The sequence below is a fragment of the Sparus aurata genome, chromosome 19 (genome assembly GCF_900880675.1).
Source record: "Sparus aurata chromosome 19, fSpaAur1.1, whole genome shotgun sequence".
Lineage (NCBI taxonomy): Eukaryota > Metazoa > Chordata > Actinopteri > Spariformes > Sparidae > Sparus > Sparus aurata.
This window is the reverse complement of record NC_044205.1, coordinates 10,455,635-10,478,671: the sequence shown is the minus strand read 5'-3', so window position 1 is coordinate 10,478,671 and position 23,037 is coordinate 10,455,635. Positions and strand designations below refer to the sequence as shown.

The following is a 23,037-nucleotide window of genomic DNA, read 5'->3' as shown; positions in this document are numbered from 1 at the left end:
ATTAAAAAATGCACAACATTTTGCATTACACACTGATTGTGCAGCACCGTGCAGGGGCGTCACAATGCAGGCAGTGTGGTTGCACTGGGCACCTTGGGGTGGGGGGCCTGTAGAGAGAGTGGGCCCTCCAAAAATGAGAATGTACGTAAAATATAATAATGGTGCCATTAGCTAAAGTCTCTATTGGATGAGACACTACAATATACAGCAGGTAGTTTTGGCGCAACACCACAACAGACAAGCTTTTATGAACAGTTGGCAGTTCATGAATGAAACCCACTCCAGAGCTCGACATTAACTTTAAACCAGCCATTTTCAACCAATAAAAAATGTTGTATAACACCAGCAGTCGTGTGTTTGAACAGTATATAGTCATATGATTTAGTAGTTCTTTAAAATTTGCGTAAGTAAAGCAAATGGAGCAAAGTCTGTACATCTGTCGGGGTCAGGACCAAACAACAGGAAGATATAATGCTTTGCAGTATCTGCCAGGGGCAACCGAACTTGTCTGACACTGTGAATATGTATAAAGCCGCACGTAGGCTTCATTCTATACTATAATAATCAATCACGTCATTTTTTCATTTATTCCAACATATCCATTAATTGACGTAGAAACACTCGGAAACATCCATTTGCGTATCAATTAAAACAATTCATAAATTGAATGATTTATATGTTGACACCGTTTGGATGCTTTAGACAGTTTATCTGAATTCTGCATATGCAAACAAGATGAATTTCCGTATTCATCGTGGACATTTTGATCCAGACATGTGACTTTTGTGCCTGGACAAGTGAAAGGTAAATATACTTGGCTGAAGTGCCTTAAAGATTGAGTGTCAAGCCCTTTCAGGGGGTTTCGCTGGTTGACTAACTGCTGTTTATAACGAAAAAGCCAAATGAATCTCGTGTATTTGACAATGAACAGCATTTTATTGCAAACACTGTTGCTCTGATAATCATCTGGGCTGTGTTACTGTCTGTCTACCTTTCAACATTCACAACACCTAACTGACTGTTTATTGTTCTGATTCCCATCTAGTTATGCCCAGCTATGGCCCTAAACTTCAAACTATGATGCTCTTATTTACTCTCAAGCATCAGTTTTGAACGTACGCAGTCAAGTTAGCAATAATAATACGCAACATCTGGTCAGATTTTCCACATATAATGATTTCGGGACTGGGAACACTGTGGATCAGTCACAGTTTGGTGAGGTTTAGAAAATGCACTGGTAGGCTGAAGAGAAGAACATTTAGGTTAAAATGCAAGTTCAGTTTTTCACGTAAGTTATGAACAAGCCAAGTTCTCCTGGCTTGTGTTTGTTTGTTTGTTTTTTTTTTTTGTCATCTAAGCTAAAATGTAATGAACAAAACATTGGGTATTTATTTATTTGTTTGTTGAAACACCATGCTGTTTTCCCACAGTTGGTTGCCAAACTGGCCATGGCCACGAATAAATAAACAAATTAGGCAACTGCAATGAAAGCAACTGCTTCACACATCCACTTTGAGCAAAGCTTAAACAATTAACATTAATGTCCTTCACATCCATTAAAAAAAAATACAACGTCCACATTTACATAACACATTGAGATAATTGTGCAGCAATGTGTGCACTCAGAGGCAATCTAGATGTTAAGGAGGCAGGATACGGCTCCGTGTTTAGCTCGCGACTGCCAAAGCTGTTTATTATTGGAGGTATGTGTGTATGTAACACTGTTTTACAACAGTCAATATATGTTTATGCAGAAGTCAAATAGCAGCATCGGACAAATCTGACACTCGCAGCATGACGACTCATGAGTTACGCAAACAATCCGGAGGACACACTAAACCTGCCACATTCACACTGCAGTGTGGACGGTGAACAGTCACGCTGTCAAAGGTGAGAAGAGATAAACATCTAGTTTGGAAGTTTAGAACCAGATGAGCAATAAACAACATTTTTAGATCCACAGGGAAAAATGCCATTTTTATTATGACTTTTTACAGTTGCAGTCATCACCTCTTAGCCACCTTAAAGTCTGTAAGCTCACTGGCAAAGTCATATTTCCGCCAGAACATAGCTAAACACACAGCGTCTTTGTCGGCCTTGGAATAAGACTTGGCACAGATCTTGGCCACACAATCCCCCTCAGAAGTCGACTATGTCAGTTCTGACACCTAGTGAAATTATTCTTTATTGATAGCCAGGACAACGTGTGTGTTTTACTTGAGATAAGAATCTAAATTTTTTAGCCCCTGAGCTGTGTACGTCGTAGAACAAGACCGGAATTGTAGGATGGCAAAAGCTGCAGCCAGTTTTATGGTCTATTTTCCCATAAAGTTTAATGTTTGAGCATTTGAGTTTTATCCATCTCTGTGTAATGTATGTTATATTGTGACTGCGTTTCCTTTGGAGGCAAAATTGTATTTGCAGGCCAAGTATTTCCAGCTCCCGGAGGCCAACAGGGTGCAAATTCTATGGGAGCAATTTGGGTTCTAGAAGTTGGACGATAAGCTGCTGGACTGGCATCGAGCTGAAGTGTAAGGTGAAAATCACCCATAGGCCTACGGATAAAAGTAAAAGTCTCTGATATTGAATACATTTAACTATCAAAGAGTACTTTTCCGGAAATAAACACTTAAAAACCAAAAGTAAAATTATACATATATGAACATGTATGTACATACTGTGTATTTCAGATTGATATTCAGCATTTTTCTGACTTTTGGAAACAGTGTCAGGGTTTTTTAATCTGATTGCTGATGAAATAAATGTATGTAAAAATGTACAATATAGCTCTGGTGCACTATGCAATCTGTAAAGTAACTAGAAACTACAGTCATCAAATAAATGGTCGAATAAAAAGAACCATATTTGCCTTGCCGAATATAAATGGAGTCGATGTATGTAGTGGCAGACAAAGGAAACACTGAAGTAAAGCATAAGTACCTCAAATTTGCATTTGAAGTAGGCTGCTTGAATAAATGTATTTTTACACTTTATCATTGGTTCTCATTCAAAAGGGCGTCTCTGGGGTTTTGACGCAGCCAACGTGGTTAAATGACATGCCGCTGTCAGACACAGCACGCTAAAAGACCACCCTTGTCGCTCAAGGTTAATGCCTCGTAACACATGCCTTGATTGATGCCTCTCTCTGCTCATGTTACCCGCCTGTACACTCTCAAGCAAAGGCACAGATGTAAGAAAATAAATGAATACATTTGTCTATGTATATGGGTATGTATGTATGTATACATATATATATATATATATATAAATGAATGTATATGTATGTATACATTCATTTTCATTTTCTTCTATTTTCCTTTTATTTTCTTGAGAGGCTGAGAGATCAGGGGCAGGGGTTGGTAAGGGGGTCGCCATGGGCTGGGGGAGGGTGGGGACGTTTTGCTCTGTATATGTATCTGTAAGGTGTAAGATTTTGTGATGTTTTAAAACTCCAAACTTGTACTTTTATAGAATCTACACATATATTGTATCAATAAAAATTTTGATAAAAAAAAAAAGAAAAAAAGAAAATAAATGAATAAAAGATTTTAAAAACAGCAACAAAAAGATGGATATTTCGTAATTTAGTTTATTTGCAATAAAAAACATTTATTGCAAATAAAAACCAGACGGGCTCACTGTCTCTCTGTATATCAATGGGGTTAAATATAAGATTTTGGAATCTGATTTGATATCAGCAGTAGGAGTGGATGCTGTTACACTCCCAGTGCGAGTTAAGCTCGAGAGAAGTCTGCAGTTTAGAGGTTAAAAACAATGTGTCATTACATGTATGATTACATAACTGATACTTGGGATAAAGTCATAAAATTTAAATCACAATCCGAAGTAACACTTGTAGTAACACTTATGTAACTCATTTCAGTTATGTCGGACCCCCAATGCAGCACTTTATGAAAAGTGGTAAGTTTATAGTTCATTAAACTTAAGTTAATAGTTACTTCACAGTTAGTAAACAATGAAATACTTTAACTATCTACTAAGCAATTGTAAAGGTTTATAAACATCAGCTGTAGCCATCCAAATATGTTTAAATATGAAATACACTGTACTAATCAGCCATTCACAAAGTATTATAAACATCACTTGCCACTTTACCATAAACAGCTCGTCAGTACATGTGAGAAAATGTTTGTTAGCAGTGAAATAACTATTAACTAATGTTTAATTAACTAGAAACGAACCATTTCTTAATGATGGTTAATGGCTATTGCAGTTACAACGTAAAGAATGAGCGAGCTATATGGGTTTTCTGACGTCTCTCGTGATTAAATTTGTTTTGATTTTTTTATGAATGTAGAAAAGTGTGAAACGTAAACACAAACCTCGAGGCTGCCGAGAGGCGTGAAGACAAAGAGGGCGTGTGCTGTGCCTGTGTACCAGCCTGACTCTCAAACTAGTGCGGGTCGGAGGGGAGCGAGACACAGAAAATTAAAAGCAAGTCTCCCAGATTACGAGAGGGATTTACAAGGGATTTTTTTTTTCATCCTTTGGTTTTTCATTGTGACATCGGAGGAGAGGCGGAAAGTCAGGATGAAGTTGGCAGTCACCTGGTTTTGGATTCTGTTTTTTGCCCTTTTCAGTGCGGGACTGTTCATCCGCAATGATCTCAGCGCTGCACGCAGAAATGTGTCCGACAGTCAGAGCACAGGTGAGGGACAGTTTATCAGCTGTCAGGTGAGGGTTGATTATTCCCTTATCGCTACTGTGGTACTTGTGTGAAAAGGATAGATATAATATATAATAATAAGAAAAAACAATTTGCAATAATAAAATAATAAATAAAGTAAAACAGAATAGAAAAAGCTTATTGTATGACATTTGTCCAATAAATAGCCTATTGAGATAAACATTTTCCAAAAAATAATACAAGCACTGATTAACATAAATGATGAAAAGGCTATTATGTATTTGTGTAGTTCAATCTGCCAGAATAGGTCTGTGTTAATAGAATGTGTACAAGGGAATCTTTCAATTACGACCGTAATTCTTGTGCAAACTGCTGCAACATTAAGTCACATGACGCAAATGACTAGGGACAGTTAAACCAGATGGCTTCCAGTCTGCATAGGAAATTAAGGATGTTTTTAAATGTACTCTGGCGTCAAAATTGAAGCTGAGTCGTCTCAACCTGAAATCCTGCACATGGTTAGTCATTTTAATATTGGCTCATATTTATTTCATTTGGCGTCGGACTGAAGAGAACTAAGATGTGAGAGAGACAGTTTGTGATTTTGCACAATTTTATGCGATAACGTTTAATTGTCTTCCAGTGCGGTCTGTATTTTGTGTGTGTGGGTGGGTGTGTGTGACTAAATCTACAATTAGAAGCATACCTGGACCACAGTCCAGGTGTTCCCATGAATTCATGGAGCCCAATATTAATATATGGATTTAAATCGGCTAGATCTGGATTATAATTTGCATCTGCATCAAATGATACCAGCCACCTCATCACACCAGATTATTTTTTGTTTTTGTTTTTTTGTTTATCCCGATCCATGCATTGTACCCTGGGAAATTAACAAAAATGTTGGGGGGGGGGGGGTAGGGATTTCTCACAATGTCAAAGAAAGTGAGAAAACTTTATCCGGATCCACAACAAAACTTAACGGGGTCTGTTCTGGGCTGAAACCCATCCTCCATCCACTTTTCCTGAAAATCAGTTTGGTAGGTTTTGTGTCATCCTGCTGACAAACCAACTCACAAACAAACACAGGCAAAAACCCAAACTCCTTGGCGGAGGAAAAAACAAATTAAAAAATGTATACATATATCTTTTAAATAGATGCTCATATAAGGCTGTAGTATATATATATATGCATATATAGAACATGTATATATAGCATGAGCTTTTAAATATGTATGTTTACCACTGGAAAGACTGCAAGGGGATCTGTTGCTCAACTCTGACAAGACATAATTCTTTGAGTGGCGCTTCCGTATGCAGAACATTGGCTGTTGCACATGTCCATACCCCTATAGGAAGTGGTTCATACATTATTCTACACACCCAGTGTAAAAGTGTTTTTATTTAGGTTTCTCCTAGTCCACATTTCATCTCTACATACATAACCGCTGCATTAACACATAAAAGTCATTAAAAACATGGCATTGTATAGGCCTACTGTGTATTTGGATGGAAAATATCAAATACTTTGCTCGGGTTACCACTCTGATGTATCGCTCACTGTCAAGATTAGGAGTGTTTGTAGTCAAACAAGTTGTATAACTTTTTAATGAGACGGTTTTACGAGGCCCATCCAGATTTACGACCGCATAATTTTAGCAAAGTTGTAACTCTTGTTGTTGGTTGTGCTTACAGAGTGAAGTCAAGTTATCAAAGCGGCACCAAAATGTTTCTATTTAAAAGGTTTAAGGTGAAACCCCAAAAAAGCCTGGCAGCTCCTGTGTTGGATTGACACAACTTGATCTGGCAGAGGGAGGCCCTCCTCTGCATAGCACAACACAGCTGTTATCTGATAAAACAACATCCATGACCATTTTTGGCATGTCTGCTTTGTATATGTACAGTGTGACTTAAACTTCCCTTTTCAGCAGCAGAATTAGACATAATGTTGTAAGTCTCAGCATGGAGTGACCATTTAACTGCATGAAAAAAAAAAAACTACTGTTAACTGTACACCATTGTTTTTTACAGTACAGCAGCCCATATATGTACACAGAGACTAAGATGAAGATAAGAGGCAGCTGGCATTTAGATGCAGGAATCACACACTGGGCAGTTTTCAGCCTTGCCCGTAGTGTAGAACTTCTGAGAAAATTGTAAGAGTTATTTACGGAGCATCTTAGCCCTAAAGAGAGCTCCTGAGGTGAAAGTCTGTGAAAGGGGTGTGGTAGAAAGAGAGAGGAGAAATAATCTCGACACGTTCAATAGCAGTGAGTTGCTGAAACGCTACAGATGTTTGTGTCATAACCAAGCAGCAACACCGGAAATAAAAGTGATCACAGCACTGAGATATTTGGCGGCTGTAAAAACTTCAGGAGTGAGGACATTGGGTCTCTTACAACCTTCCATCAGCAGAGATCGCCACAGTTCTCACAGTATCACCGTCATCTCCTCCACTCTTACTTTATACTGTAAAACATATACTATCCCACTATTTACACGCCCTCAGTGGCGCGCACAGCCACTGGGAGTGAGGCATATATCTGCAGCGCTATATTCCCTCACGCCAGCCTCTTGGCTTGTGCTGTCACACCAGGTCCAAATTTATCTTTAAAAATATTTTTACACTCATAAATGTAGAAGTGATTAAGCAGGCTATTGAAATTTCCAACAGGGTAAATAAATATGAGCAAAGAAACATATGGACTGTCAACATGTTAACAGGTTTCTACTTAAGTAGTAGTGTGCTTCCCAAAAATTCTGTGGGCTTCTTTTAAAGCAGCCCTGTGTTGTACACTTTTTCAAACAGAAACATTCATAATTACACCCTGTCTAAATGCTATCATCAGGCCGACTGATTTAACCGTCCAATTTTATTGTTTTTGATCAACCAATCACAGCTTTTGAAAGACTGCTTCATACCTCACAACAGGGTCAACCACACCTCCTTACTGAGATAGAAATGATTGCACTTTCATTGTCCAGAGCTGCTCTGTGAAGTTTAAAAAATTCCTCCTAACCTAGGACTCTTTTTAACTTAAATTATGAGTTCTCAGAATATTTGTCAATATGGCCCTTGGCACCTGATGGAATTTCCCTCATTCATCTGGTGGATAGAAACGGATGTGACAGAAAGCTGGAGGGGTCTTCCGTTGAAATTGTTTCTTTGTTTTGTTGTCTCATGATTACAAAATGCTTTATGAGCAGGGTTGCGCAGTGAAAGGTATTTTACTGGAAAACTGGGCTCTCAGACTGATGAGCAGATGATAATCCTGAGGCACAAAGAGAATGTGCACAAAAAAAATCATGAGGAAGCAAAAGAAAAACCAAAACAACAAGGCACAAAGAAAAGGAGGTAACAATCTGGCTGGGAGTGGATGGAAAGCCGGCATAGATAAACTGCAGGTTGATGAATTAATGAGAGGCAGATTTGTAGATTGGGCAGAGAAATGAGCTGAATGCTGAGGGATGGAGAGAAAGGAGAGCCAGGAGGGATAAGTGTCACGTCAGGAGACACACACTCAGATAGATGTGACACACAGAGGGAGAGACAGACAAGGGGGGGGAAACACTGAAACCTAAGGGAAACAAGCCACGTCAGCTACAGTAACAAGATAATCAGAATAAAATGATTATTAAAAGTACAAATAAAGATAAAGAAAGAATAAATACAAATGCAAGAAAAAGTATGTGAGCCTTTTGGAATTTCATGGTTTTCTGAATATATTTGTCATAAAATGTGATCTGATCTGCATCTAGGTCAAGGGTATCGACAAATATAATGTGTCTTAAATAATAACATGATTTTTTTTTTTTTTTTTTTTTTTATCTTTCATGTCTTTATTGAGAACAACCAAAAAAAAACCTCATAGCGCTTGTGGAAAAAGTATGTGAACCCTTGAGTTAATGACCTCAAAAAAGCTAATTGGAGTCAGGTTTTGGCACACCTGGAATCTCGTTAAGATAATAACTTTGCACAAGAAGAACACGCTTATGTGAGCCATTCCCGGCCAAAAAGAGCTTTTTAGAGGATATACTATCAAGAATTGTTGATTTACATAAAGCAGGCTTTATGTAAATCAAACTCCAGAAATTCACCTGTCTACAGTTAGGCAAACAATCTACAAATGGAGACACTTTGGGACTGTTGCTACTCTACCAAGAAGTGCGTGCCCGGTCAAAATGACACCAAGAGCACAACGAGGACTCATCAGTGAGGTAGGGAAACAACCCAGAATCACAAAGATTTGAAGGCATCATTGGAACTGGCTAACATCTCTGTTCATGAGTCTACAACACATAAAACATTGAACAAGCAGGTTATCTACGGCAGGACACCACGAAGGAAGCCACTGCTTACTAAAAAGAATATTGCTGCACGCCTGAAGTTTGCAAAAGAGCACATTGACACTCCACAGCGGTATTTCCGAAATGTTTTGTGGACTAATGAAACTAAGATTTAACTATTTGGAAAAAACACACAGCACTTCATCTGGTTTAGAAAGGGCACGGCATATCATCATGAAAACATCATCCCAACCGTAAAGTATGGTGGAGGAAACATCATGATTTGGGCCTGCTTTGCTGCATCAGGGCCTGGCCAGCTTGGGATCATTGAGGGGAAGATGAATTCCCAGTTATATCAGACAGTTCTTCAGGATAATGTAAGAATGTCTGTATGTCAGCTGAAATTGTGTAGAAGGTGGGTGATGCAACTGGACAACGACCCAAAACACCGGAGCAAGTCCACAACAGAATGGCTTCAGAAAAATAAAATCTGCCTTTTGGAGTGGTCAAGTCAGAGACCAGACCTCAACCCAATAGAGATGCTATGGGTTGATTTGAAGAGGGCCATACACATGAGACAGCCAAAGAATATGACAGAGCTAAAGCAGTTCTGCCGGGAAGAATGGACTGAAATTCCTCCCCAACAATGTGCGGGTCTGATCCACAGCTACAGGAAGCGCCTGGTTGAGTTACTGCTGTCAAGGGGGGGGTCACCCAGTTATTAATTCTCAGGGTTCCCTTACTTTTTCCACTGCCATTTTGAATGTTGTATAAGTGTCTTCAATAAAGACAAGAAAGATCAGATTTTTTTTGTTATTATTTTAGATACATTGTGTTTGTCAATACCTTGATTTAGATGAAGATCAGATCACATTTAAGACAAATTTATTAAGAAAACAATGAAATTTAAAAAGGTTCACATACCTTTTCTTGCCACTGTAGAATATATAGTAAAATAACATGGCAAGGAACAGTGTAAAAACTTTTTATTTTTATACTTTAGATAAATAGTTCTGATAATACTTCTGTATTACTACTTGTATTCATCTTTCCATCCATCCATCCATCCATCCATCCAACCATCTGACCATTCATCCATTGTCTTCCGCTTATCCGGGGTCAGGGAGCAGCTCTACTCCGAGCTCCCTGCATATGACTAAACTCCTCACCCTATCTCTAAGGATGAGCCCAGCCACCCTATGAAGGAAACTCATTTCGGTCACTACCCACAGCTCGTGGCCATAGGTGAGGGTTGGAACATGCATGGACTGGTAAATCAAAAGCTTCACCTTCTGATTCAGCTCCCTCTTCACCACAACAGTCCGGTGCAGCACCGCACTAAACCGCCTGTCCATCTCAAGCTCCATTTTCCCATCACTCGTGAACAAAAACCCTGAGATACTTACGCTCCTTCACTTGGACTAGAAGCTCACCCCCAAAGTGGAGTGGCAAATTTTCCGGCAGAGAACCAAGGCCTCAGACTTAGAGGTGCTAAGCCTCATCCTGACCACTTTACGCTTGGCTTCAAACTGCCAGCAAAACCACGTATCCTGGTCATCTCCTCATCAAGAGCAGCGACGCAATTTTGAGGTTCTCGAACCAGACGATTTCCTTCCACAGAGCATTGGAGACAAGGGACGACCCTGATGGAGTCCAACATCCACTGGAAACATGCTTGACTTTGTGCCAAGTATACAGACACAGCTCCCACTTATGCCATAGCAAAGGGCCCAGTACCCCCCACAACACTCCCCAGGGTTTCGTAGGGTTTCTGTAAGTCTACAAAACACATGTAGATTGGCTTGGCGAAGTCCAATAAACATATCAGTAAGACCTCAAGGGTAAAAGGTTGGTCTATTGTTCCATGACCAGGATGAAATCCCCATTGTTCCTCTTGAATCCAAGATTCACCAACGGCTGGAAAGGTTCCTTTCCAGCACTCTGGAGTAAACTTTCCCATGGAGGCTGAACTGTGTGATACCCCGGTAATTGGAGTACACACTCCAGTCCTCCTTCTTAAAGATGGGAACCACCACCCCAGTATGCCACTTCAAAGTTACTGTTCCAGATGTCCATGTGACACTGAAGAGGCGAGTCAACCAAAACTGCCCAACAGTGTCCAGAGCCTTCAGCATCTCAGAGGTGGATGAGATTCTCCAGGCAAATCTCAGCCACCCCTGGCAACTTGCTGCTGGTGAGCTTTGTGACTACCCCAAGAATCTCTGCCAGTGTTATGGAGGAGTATTCCTCTGAGTCTTCTCACTCTGCCTCTACTGCAGAAGACATGTTAGTTTAAAGTCAGGAGCTCTTTCCCTCGCCCGACAATATCCCCAGTTCGGGTCTGCAGTTCTCCTCCCTGCTGAGCATAGCCTGGGCTAAGCACTGCTTTACCTTCCTGAGTCCCCGGACGGTTAGCCAAAACAATTACTTTTACTCAAGGTTTAGAGTATTGTTACCCAACCAGCTGGGGTTTATAAAGATTTCTGAACATCAATTTTACTAAAAAACACATGCCCAGCTCTGTATAAGCCTATTTACGGTAATGGTATTACATAAGACTCACAAACTGGGACAAATGGTGATTGTAGATTAGACCAAAAGCAATCTCTGGCAGACATTTTTCCCTGCATTATTTCCTAATCAATAGTCTGAATGTTGTTTTTACAGGGTCTTTGAACCACAACAGACACAGAACACTGTTTGCCAGGAGAGGAAAGTATGAAAAACAAAGGATTTATGTGCCGGTAAGATGTTTGTCATTTATATTCAAATCAAATCAAAATCAAATCAAATTTTATTTACATAGCCCAAAATCGCAGTCAAATTGCCTCAATGAGCTTTACAATCTGTATAGTGAACAACATCCTCTGTCCTTAGACCCTTGATTTGAGTGAGATGGAAAAAAAAAGACCCTTTTAACAGGGTGTGAATTCCATTCACAAACAGCTTAGACATATAGTTAACAGAGAGCACTTCTGCTTGTCGTTAAATGATTTGGTTGTCTCTAAAGGTCTTGACAAAATTGACTAGACCTTACTTAGATTATCTCAAAAGTTTCCAACAATTTTTCAAACTCATAGAAATCCAAAAGTTTGATCAGGGGTAACAGTGCCTTTCAGTGGGCAGCCTGTCGCTATAAGTTCCAGGAGTTAAATTAATTGTCAATGAAACTAAAACACTACCTCGTCCATGAACATTTGTTGTGGAGTCACGTCAGATAAATTTTCATCCACATTGGTACAGTAGTAGTTGTTAAATGGTGTTGACCACCAGCGAAGTAAGTTTGACCACTCTATCATTTGTGTTTAATTACGTTACTTGCTCTTGTTTATTCACCCCCAAAAAGCCAGATTTCTTACTGTACATTAGCTAGAAGTTAAGCGACAAAGTCATGCACGTGATGTGCAAATGATTGTGCGTGATTTAGTTTAATCATTGAACTCAGCACTCACCAAAAGCTGTCTTTACACAGAGATTCCGCAATAGCGCCGCAACGAAGGCCAGCCACTACATGGCTTTTGTTTGTTTGCACTGAACCAAGCAGACACAATCACCTGTGTTGCAACTCTGTTACTACCTCAGACAGATCCCAGGTAGAAAAAAAATCTTCTCCTCTTTTCTCTCAGTTACGTTACGTAAAGTACGTAAGTAAGGAACCTTTCCCCTACAGCTCCCATCAGCAGTCAACAGTACAGTACATAAACAGCCGACAATGAAGGCCATCTCCTGCAGTAAGGTTGATAAACAAGAATTATGAACGAAGATAAACCCTCTATTTAATTCCAAAAGTTTTAAGTAATCTCTGTGCTCTCCTCTTGATGGTACACGGCCAAAGATCAGTGCAGAATCTGATGTGACTCCCTGGTGTTTATTCCTCCAGAAGGTCTCCTCAAAAGCTGTCCAGCTCTGAGCAGCTGCACAGAGGCTCTGCCAAGCCCTCCTCATGCAACATGACCCCTAGAAGAAGAAGTTTATATTGTGCATGTAAAATGTTGCTTTTGTGAATTGTACAAACTGCATTCGGTTTGTTTTATCTCAGTTGAGATTTAAATCAAATAAGTCGGTGCAGCTAGAGTTTGCACACAGTCACACATGTTCATCACAGCTTGAAAGAAAAGTCTTCGGTGAATGTGTTAGTATTTCAGCACCAAGCCTTTAAGCCGATAATTAATTAAGACAGCTCTCACCAAACAAAAACAGCACTGTTTAGACTTAAAAAAAAAAAAAAAAAGAGTTGAGGCAATTTTACTTGATAAATTGATGTTTTTGCTCCCACTTCATCTGTATTTCTGTTCTCTCCACCTTCCAGAAGCCCAGAGTGGCCCCCGTTCCTTCAGATGACCTTCGCCCTACTGCTAAACTATCACCCAAACCTGTTAAGCCTGACTGCTCTCAGCTTACACAAAGCTGTCAGCCCCTGTCTGGCTGCTGTGACCGATGTGCTTCATGCCACTGCCGCTTCTTCAATGCGATCTGCTTCTGCCGGAAGACAAACACGTTATGCTAAATGATGCACCATACCATATAGGCATCATCTCAAAAAATCAGACAGTAAATGCACATGTGGAAAAAGATTATAAGATACACCTCTTGTGAAAGGCATCTGCTTGGAAAATCTATTCATCATATTAAGCTTTAATTCTCCTAAAATGTTTTAATACTTATATATATTCTTTTGAGCAGTAGTTATTGTATATCAGTTTTATCATCATTGTTAATTTCATTTTGGTGCTTCGAACGTCGTGTTACAGCACCAGTGTCCTGTGACTACAAATACATGTTTTGCATTGTTTTGTTTTTATGGATATAATTATGAATATAATTGTGTGAATTACATGAATGACAAGAATTGGTCAATCAAAAGTCACAGAGCTTCGATGGTAATCAGATACTGAGTCAAACCAAGTATAGCTGCTCTGGTCACCAAAAACACCACTGGAAAAGTCCTGAAGGATCCCTAGAATTAATCAGTGGTCTCACACTTGTACATTATTTGCTGGCTTCGCAGCCATCTTGCCAGCCAAAGCTCTTTTTAATACCTCAAAGGACATGTTAGCATCAACTGCCGATTAGCGGTTGAACACCAATATAATGCATTGATCTTACAGGAGTGTTAATTTCATTTTTGTCAGTGAAAAGCATTAGATAATAAATATTAGTCAATTTTAGGAAGTTTGCATATTTCCCTCTTGGCTTAGAACAAGCTAATGCTTATCAGCCAGTTTGCTAGCCTAGCTGTGTCCAAAAACAAAATCCACCTGCTAGCACCAACAAAGCTTACTTATTAATATTATACTGTATATATTTTGTTTAATCCTTGCAAAAAAATTATGTTCTACAATTCCGGGAAGCGCCAAGAAAGTCTGCACATGTCTCTCTGTACAACCTTATATTTGTCATCTGTACGCCGAAGGTTTGGTTCCCAAAATATCAAACTGTTATTTGCGAAAATACCATGTACCCTGTTCTAAAGGTGCATTAAGGAATATGGATGTAATGATATACCTAATTTCATGATATGGTGAAACTGCCGTGATACTGTCGAGGGATTGTGACCATATCTTGCAATTAATTTTTTTTTTTCTTGTAAAGTTCATGGATCTAACCAGGGGATATCGGTATGAATTTAATTCTACTATTGCTCCTGGTCATTGTATTGTTTTGTTTGAACAACAAGAAGACAGTCTTGTTCTCATAAGACCCATCCTTCTCCGCCTGTAATCGGTTGGCTTTGTTGTTCTTTTGTCTAAATTCTTGACTCAAACTGCTTAGACAGGTGATGTCTGTTTCTGCGGTGTTTGAGCTGTCGTAACACTGCGACCTTTCCACTCATTCTCATGCGGCTTTTCGCTGCGAGAGTAGCCCCATTCACACTGCCGTTTGCATGGGAGGATCCTGTGCCAATTCTCCACTTCCTCCTCCTCTGTGTGAAAGTTTCAGATGCAGCGAGGGCTGAAATTTCACTCCGGCGCTGATCCGCAGGACTGTATTATTGGCGAACCGAACCAGTGTGAATGGATAAGCAGGCGGAGTGGGGGGTGTGTTGATCGTACAGTCTAACAACACAGGTCCCTCACTCAACTTAAAGAGAGAATTCTCACAAAGCGACGTTACATGAACAAACAAAAGTAACATAGTAACTGTAACTGTCTTTGGCAACTTATATGAGGAAAAAAAATACCACAGCTGTATGTAGAGAAGTGTCTGTCCTCTCGCTCGTCCTACCAACTCTTCATCACATTTCTGCCTGAAAAACAGCGTCTGTCACCGGCAAACAACTTTAACTCACCGAGTGTTTGTGATGAAAATAAATCACGCGATGGTCAGCCCTCCGGACCAAGATGTCAGTGAACTTTGCCCCAGAAAACAGCCTCCATCCCCGCAAGTGAGGGAGTCAGACAGCTTCCAGTTTAAAAAACTTAGCTTCGTCACTTTCAAGGATGTTTGGTGGGTCAAGATCTCAATCACTACACATTATAACAGCATCCATATGATTATAAACTGTCCGCGGGTTTAGATTTACGGGGGGCACTGGGAAAACACCTAACCCTAACCCTAATGTGGCGTCGCTGTGTAAAAAGGGCTACTGACTCTAGGCTCGTTAGGTGGAACAAGCAGGCCGGTTCTCATGCCTCTGCTCCACCACCCATCCTGTCTTCACCTAACGAGCCCAAGGCCACCGCAGCTGCGATAGCCAGTCGGTGTGTTTAGCAGCAGGGAAACTACGGCTCACAATCCACTTCATCAACTCCGCCAGTGGCTGTTTGTGTTTAATAACCATCCATGAGAGAAACATGCCATTACCACCCAACAACCACTGAACATGCAGTTGGAAATAATAATGTCTCAATTATGCTGTCAAAGATTTAAGTTTGGTTTTGGAGGAAGCAAAGTTGAGATGGACTGAAATGTTGTCTTTCCTTTTGTTTATATGTTTTTCATGTTTGCAAATGTACTCTTGACTTCTCAGTCTTACCAAATACTACAAAATAAATACATACACTCTGCTGGCACTGGTTGCATTGTTTATATGGGTTTATTTCTAACTTGAATGCTGCCATCCATAGCAGCCTATGTGCAAGTTAGCATGATATTAAACATCACTGTATTTTTTTGTTGACATGCTTGCAATTTTAGATTTTAGATAGCTTTCACTTCCTGATTTAATCTCCTGTGCTGAAAAATAATACACCCACAAGTAAAGCAGGTTTGCTCTACATATGCCTGTGAATCAAACCAATCATATCGTTAGAATAAGAATTATATAAGGAACACATTAAAATCTCCTAAAGAGTTTGTTTAGAAGCAAACTCTTGTTGTTATGGTGACCGCCACTCTGCCCTCCACTCGACCGCTCGCTGTCTGTAATTACATTTTATTTTAAAGGTCAGCTGACGGAAGTATTGCATTGTTCCGTGAAGCACTTAACAGCAAGAGGGCTGTTTTATTATTTCATATGAGTCAGGATGTAACTTATGGATGTTAGTGTATTATCATGTCTGCTGGATGTTCTTAAAGTACACACTGAAAGTGGGAAACAGGTCCAGTTTGTACATCAGAGAAATTGAATTAGCTTAACAGTTTAAATGTGCACTATTTAAGAATTTGGCCACCTGTCGAATTCATACTCAAACAGGGCCTTAGAAATAGAAATGCTGTAGAAATACTGTAGAAATACTATAGAAATACTGTAGAAATACTGCATCCTGGCCATACCAGGGGGTTGGAGAATGCAAGAATTAGTTTCTTATTGCAACAAAATCCCCTTCACAGCATAACTGCACAGCTGCTGTTGCTCTGCTCGCTATAAAATGTTTACACTGTAAATTAACAGTAAAGGACCGGCAGCTAGGTTGCCATTAATTAACTGCTAATTCTACAGTTCTAATAGTCTAATCGACTTTTACGGTAGGTTACTGTTACATTGAATGTGGTCCATTGTGATTGTGCTTCGGCATTTAGGCACAGGCAAGATGCAGTCCTTAAAAAAACTAACACATTTGAACACTGGTTGTCAGAGATATTACATGTGAAGGAAAGAATGAGTGGCTGCGGTCTCCTGCCGAACAATATGTATTGTGAGAAGTATGAAAACGCAATCTGACAAAGGATGGCAGACCATACTTGTTTTGTACAAGAAAAATCACAGGAGAGTGAATCTTTGTCAGAGAAATAAAAACCCCAAGACGCAAAACGAGGCGACGGCATAAAACAAGAATAAACACTGGAGTTGCCTTTCCCAGGTGGAAATCTCTGCTGAAAGAGAAATGTTTGCAGACTGACGCTGAAGTTGGCTGCTTTGCGCCAGACAGGTAAGAGTAACGTTAAAGATTACAACTGACAGGTAATATATATATCACAATTTTTGTTAGCAACAAATTCCCCCATCGAGGCCCAGATATAAGGCACCTGTGTGCCATTGTTCTGTCTCTGCTGTGGCTGGCAGTGTTTGGTGTCCCAGGCATGCTGTAAAAACCCTTTTCTTCAAATGTTTATTCCCACCTGACTTGTGTTTTATAGTGGACTGTCTTGTTTGACGCGGCTGTCCAAGTGAGGGATCCCTGTTTGCCCCTTGCCAGAGTGCTTTCTGTATTTATGTCTGATGTAAGAGTGCTGAGTAGCCTTAGTTTTTGAAATGTATTTTAACATGCAGTGAGCCTGGCTAATTCTAGTTTCCCCCTTTTTCCCAGTTCACCTGTACAATAACACATAACTTTGCCTTCGGTTTTTGTGTTTTGCCCACAGTTTTGCCTTCGGTTGTTATGTTTTGCCCACAGTTTTGCCTTTAGTTTTGTGTTTTGCCCACAGTGTTGCCTTTAGTTTTTGTGTTTTGCCTTTAGTTTAGTTTTGTGTTTTACTAGTTTGTGTTCAAACTACATGTTTTCCTTTGTTTAGGTCAATTTTCCTTAGTTAAATTTAAGGTTGAATTTGTTAAGACCAACTGGGTTTACCTTACTTTACTTTGTTTTTGTTACCTTGCTTATTTGATTACTTGTTTTTGTCAGGTGAGTTCCCTTTTCTTTTTGCATGTGAGTGAACACACGGGTACACACTATTGACTGCACCATTTGCTGTGAGGATTGCTGTGCTGCACTGAAGGTGAGTAGTGGCGGCGCCCCTTGACCTTGCGTCCGTGTAGTCTGCCCTCCACATACAGCCTCAGCTTAGTTTTTCTTTTTAATGTCGTGGTATGACCGACTTTAATACAATTCCACTGATTTTCTTTTTGATATTTCATACTGAGTCCTCTTTAAAAGATAATTGAGATAGTTATTTATATTCACCTTACTGATGTTAAGAGTTTAATTTTCTCATTAACCCTAACCCCAGTTCCAGCCCCTGCCTGTTTGTTTTGATTACTGTTTCAAATAAAACCTTTCATTTACTTTATAACTCAAGTGCCCATTCAGTTAACAAACCTCTGTGTCCTTTCCTATTTCCCAATTATTAGTGATCAGTGATTCAAATATTTTTTTGGTGTTTCAAGTCCCCCAGTGGTGTTGTTCGGCTCTCCTCCCCTTAGTGCCCCCTCACCACAAGTTTTACTGAAAAGTAATGCCGCCACATAACGTTAAATATTAGCATTCCATGCCTCTCAGACAGCTGCTGGCAACATAGTGTTAGCAAGATTTATTTAGATGAATTCCTTGTCTGTTGCAGTAAGACAACACATGGAGCTGGGAGTGCACCGATGACAGTCAAAGTAATGACTTGGTGTGAAAGATATATTGAGAAGTCCGCTGATCACCGAGTTAATAAATACTGATGTTTTCACAGTATTCAAGTCCATATTTAGAAAACAAGTTTCTTGTCCCTGAGGGCCACCATGGCTTGTGGAGCTTCTCCAACATCTTCGAAAAGCAAGGGGCAAATGAGGGCGTGTTTCAATCTAGAACTTCGCCACTAGATGCTGCTAAATACTCCAAATACTACACACTGGCCCAAACATCCGTCAGACAGATAACATATATTCAAGCTTACCAGGATTGGAATGGCTGATCCTTGAAAACAAAGTCCACATTTGGTTTCATGACTTCATGTTCAGCATGTCTCCTCTAAAAATACAGTATGGTTCGGTTTATTTTGCAGGGCCGGATTCAGACCTTATACCCAGAATGCAGCACTATTATGGGAAACGGTGAGCTGCCCTAAAATATTCTCCAGATATGTATACATGTGTATGTACAAACTATATATGTCTGCAAAGAAATGATGTTTTGTGATTATGTACAATCAGTCATCATATTGTTGGAGGTCTGAGTGAAACAAGTTTTTGTAACTAAAAATCAGGCAGAGAGAAATGCCATCCTAGGAGGTGCCTTTTCTTTTTAACAAAGTACACCTTAAGTATGAGCATGGGGGTTAATAATCGTGTGAATGAACTCATGGTGCCAAGATGTCTTCTCTCAACAGTAACCATAATATTTTACAGACATTTGTGAAGAACATTAACATGGATTACTGCATAACAGGTAACATTTGCGGAGATTTAGAACACATTTAAACACAGGTTACATCACCGCATGGCATCAAGCATTGTCTCAAAGCATGCTGGGAAAGTCCATCCATCAACCCCCAACACGCTACAGTAAACATTCTTTTAATATATGGACATACAAATTTTACTGTGATTATTTCATATGTTATAAACTTCTATCTCTACATGTATGAATTGAATATATATTGTTAACATGTATGGCCACTGCACACAATACATTTATATTTTAAACCTATATATCCATATACCCAGAGGAGTTTGTGTGTAATAATCATACGTTGCCTAGTTAAGACATATGGCATTATTCCTTTGATAAAGGGGCATATATGTCAGATATTACATTTTTATACGGGCAGGGGAAATAGATTCTAAATTTTGTCGCTGCTGCAGCCAGGGAAGAAAGTTTTTTGAAATGGAAAATTACAGTTTGTTTTGAACTTTCTTTGACAAAAACAAGCGAACCAAAACACAGCATATTTGACAGATTCAGGTAAGATGCATACAGTTGTTGAAAAGATACATTGGCTTACTAACAACCTGCATATCATGCAAAAGGAATTAGGAACTATTGTCATTACAAAATCTATTTCAGCACAATGACACAGAGGAACTGACTACTTCCTGAACCGATCCTTCATTACCATGAACCTCACGCAGGTTCTGGCCCGGGCAACTTTTGTAGTAGGTGATAAGAGACAGGGCATGGACAGCGCCAGGAATTATTCACTGTCTGTGCTATAGTGGAGCTTGACCAGCGGTGTGAAGAAAGTAGCCTATGTTCATGACTTCAGAGTTACTTTATGAGATAGAACTGTTTATTTCAAGAAAAGCAAAATATGACACGCAGCACACTCTACATAAATGTCACTTTTATTTGAATTTGGCGAGATAGTGCTCAACATAACATGCAAAAGTGACCACAAGGCAAATCTTTATTTCACATGTGCCACAATATTAACTAGTGATATTACTGCAGCACATGGAGATGTTTGAAATTGTGAAAGCAGCATCTTTGATAATATTTCTGATAACATTCTAGTTTAACAAACAAGCCACTAGTCTATTCTGGTCTGCAGTGCATTCTAAAAAAAACCCAGATATTTGTAAAAGAGAGAAAAAGGAAAAGCTTGCTGACGCCTGAAGCGAGTGAGTTTTGTGCACATCATATGAGCTATGCTGGCATGTGGTTTCAGTGTCTGATGACAGGTTGGTTATGAAAATAGTCACTTGTCCTCCGTGGCCATTAAACAAATGATTGTTCATCAAACATTAGACTTCCCCTATCCTTGGCCTCACAGCTGCCTATGACCTTATGCCTGTCAACTGTTCATACATGCATGATCATGCAGCGAGGGGTCAGTTTGGGAACAGAATGAAACGGTTGTTTGTCCATAATTCTTTATTATATGATAAAAATGTACTGAAATGTTTGCAGGGCTTAACTGGGGCTATACAGACTGATGGTGTGGCTGTAGCACACCCTTGCTCTGGTGCGGTTCCATCCCTGGTTGGAGGCAACATGCAAAAGTGTTACAGAAATATATTATTCTAAGCAGTAGCAGAGTAATGTATTTCTTACAGGACTTGCGGTAATGTTATTACAGTATGCTATGTACAGTAACGCTTCATGTTGGAACCTGGTCAGACCCACCAGGCCACCAGCCACCCATTTAAGCTATTTCAAAGCGGCTCGACAGTGTAACTTTTGTATCTTTTGTCAGTGTGGACATGCTATATGTGGTTAGATCTGTTGGATTCTCCACAGTTCAGCCGCTCAGTTCATTTAACGGAAGAATAATCAATTTAGATTTGCTGGCATGGTAAGCAAGAGAGAGAGCGGAAAAAGGTTGTCAGTCCCTACCATTGAATCGGCCCTCAATTTTGTCCCTTCCCTGATACTTTATATTCCTTTTTACCTTAAGCGTCCGCTCATCAAAAGACTCAAAAAGTGTTTTTCATAAAAAATTCATCCAAGTTGTGAATAATGTGAAGTGAAGCTCATTGCTCACTGTCTGCCATCTTCGTTCGTCAAACAAAAACATACTTTCCTTTGACAGGAGACATATTGTTGGGTATGTGTCTTGTCATTATGTTGCTGTCTAAAATTAAAGGGTCCCCACCTTTTTCCTCAGGAGAGCTCCTGAAGTGTGTGTGCCTTCGCTGGCATGGTTGAACTAGCTGTTATTGACTATCAATCAGTCATTACAATGATTACTTTCAAATATGTAACTGGTAATATATAATACATTACATTTTGGAAGTAACTTGCCTAATGTATTTTTCCTTCACATTTCAGACAATTTGAGTTATTGTTTTGTTTTGTTTTTTCGACTAAAATTCGCACCTTGGGGGAGCAGAAAGTAGTCGATCACATGGACTTCATTTGATTCCAAGTAATACACTATATTGCCAAAGGTATTCACTCACCCGTCCAAATAATTGAAATCAGGTGTTCCAATCACTTCCATGGCCACAGGTGTATGAAAGCAAGCACCTAGGCATGCAGATTGTTTCTACAAACATTTGTGAAAGAATGGGTCGCTCTCAGGAGCTCAGTGAATTCCAGCGTAGTACTGTGATAGGATGCCACCTGCGCAACAAGTCCAGTCATAAAATTTCCTCGCTCCTGAATATTCCACAGTCAACTGTCAGTGGTATTATAACAAAGTGGAAGTGATTGGGAACAACAGAAACTCAGCCACGAAGTGGTAGGCCACGTAAAATGACGGAGCAGGGTCAGTAGATGCTGAGGCGCATAGTGCGCAGAGATCGCCAACTTTCTGCACAGTCAAATGGACAGACCTTAAAACTTCATGTGGCCTTCAGATTAGTTTAAGAACAGAGTGTAGAGAGCTTCATGGAATGGGTTTCCATGGCAGAGCAGCTGCATCCAAGCCATACATAATCAAGTGCAATGCAAAGCATCTGATGCAGTGGTGTAAAGCACGCTGCCACTGGACTCTAGAGCCGTGGAGACGCGTTCTCTGGAGTGACGAATCGCGCTTCTCCATTTTATGGGATTATGGTGTGGGGTTGTTTTTCAGGAGCTGGGCTTGGCCCCTTAGTTCCAGTGAAAGGAACTCTGAATGCTTCAGCATACCAAGAGATGTTGGACAATTCCATGCTCCCAACTTTGTGGGAACAGTTTGGGGATGGCCCCTTTCTGATCCAACATGACTGTGCACCAGTGCACAAAACAAGGTCCATAAAGACATGGATGAGAGAGTTTGGTGTGGATGAACTTGACTGGCTTGCACAGAGTCCTGACCTCAACCTGATAGAACACCTTTGGGATAAATTAGAGCGCAGACTGAGAGGCAGGCCTTGCCATCCAACATCAGTGTGTGACCTCACAAATGCGCTTCTGGAAGAATGGTCAGAAATTCCCATAAACACACTCCTAAACCTTGTGGAAAGCCTTCCTAGGAGAGTTGAAGCTGTTATAGCTGCAAAGGGTGGACCGACGTCATATTAAACCCTATGGATTAAAAATGGGATGTCACTTAAGTTCATATGTGAGTCAGGGCAGTTGAGTGAATACTTTTGGCAATATAATTCATGTTGTTTTTCTGCTGGATGTCATCTTCCCACAATTCAAGGGGAC

The 23,037-nt window shown here is 40.0% G+C and overlaps 1 protein-coding gene across 1 annotated transcript; it reads left to right on the top strand.

Annotated features, from left to right (window-relative positions):
- The first annotated feature begins 4,435 nt into the window (after positions 1-4,435).
- Positions 4,436-15,942, top strand: LOC115569676 (agouti-signaling protein-like). The gene is made up of 3 exons (XM_030397708.1): positions 4,436-4,669; positions 11,603-11,679; positions 13,245-15,942. Exons 1-3 carry the CDS (start codon positions 4,552-4,554, stop codon positions 13,440-13,442), a joined length of 393 nt encoding a protein of 130 aa, XP_030253568.1. The 5' UTR covers positions 4,436-4,551; the 3' UTR covers positions 13,443-15,942.
- The last annotated feature ends 7,095 nt before the right edge of the window (positions 15,943-23,037 follow it).

Excerpts from the sequence above, each read along its gene's own strand:
- LOC115569676 (XM_030397708.1), top strand. The coding sequence starts at position 4,552 with ATGAAGTTGGCAGTCACCTGGTTTTGGATTCTGTTTTTTGCCCTTTTC. Across the intron at positions 4,670-11,602 it reads GTCCGACAGTCAGAGCACAG|GGTCTTTGAACCACAACAGA; the intron begins GTGAGGGACAGT and ends TTGTTTTTACAG. Across the intron at positions 11,680-13,244 it reads AACAAAGGATTTATGTGCCG|AAGCCCAGAGTGGCCCCCGT; the intron begins GTAAGATGTTTG and ends TCCACCTTCCAG.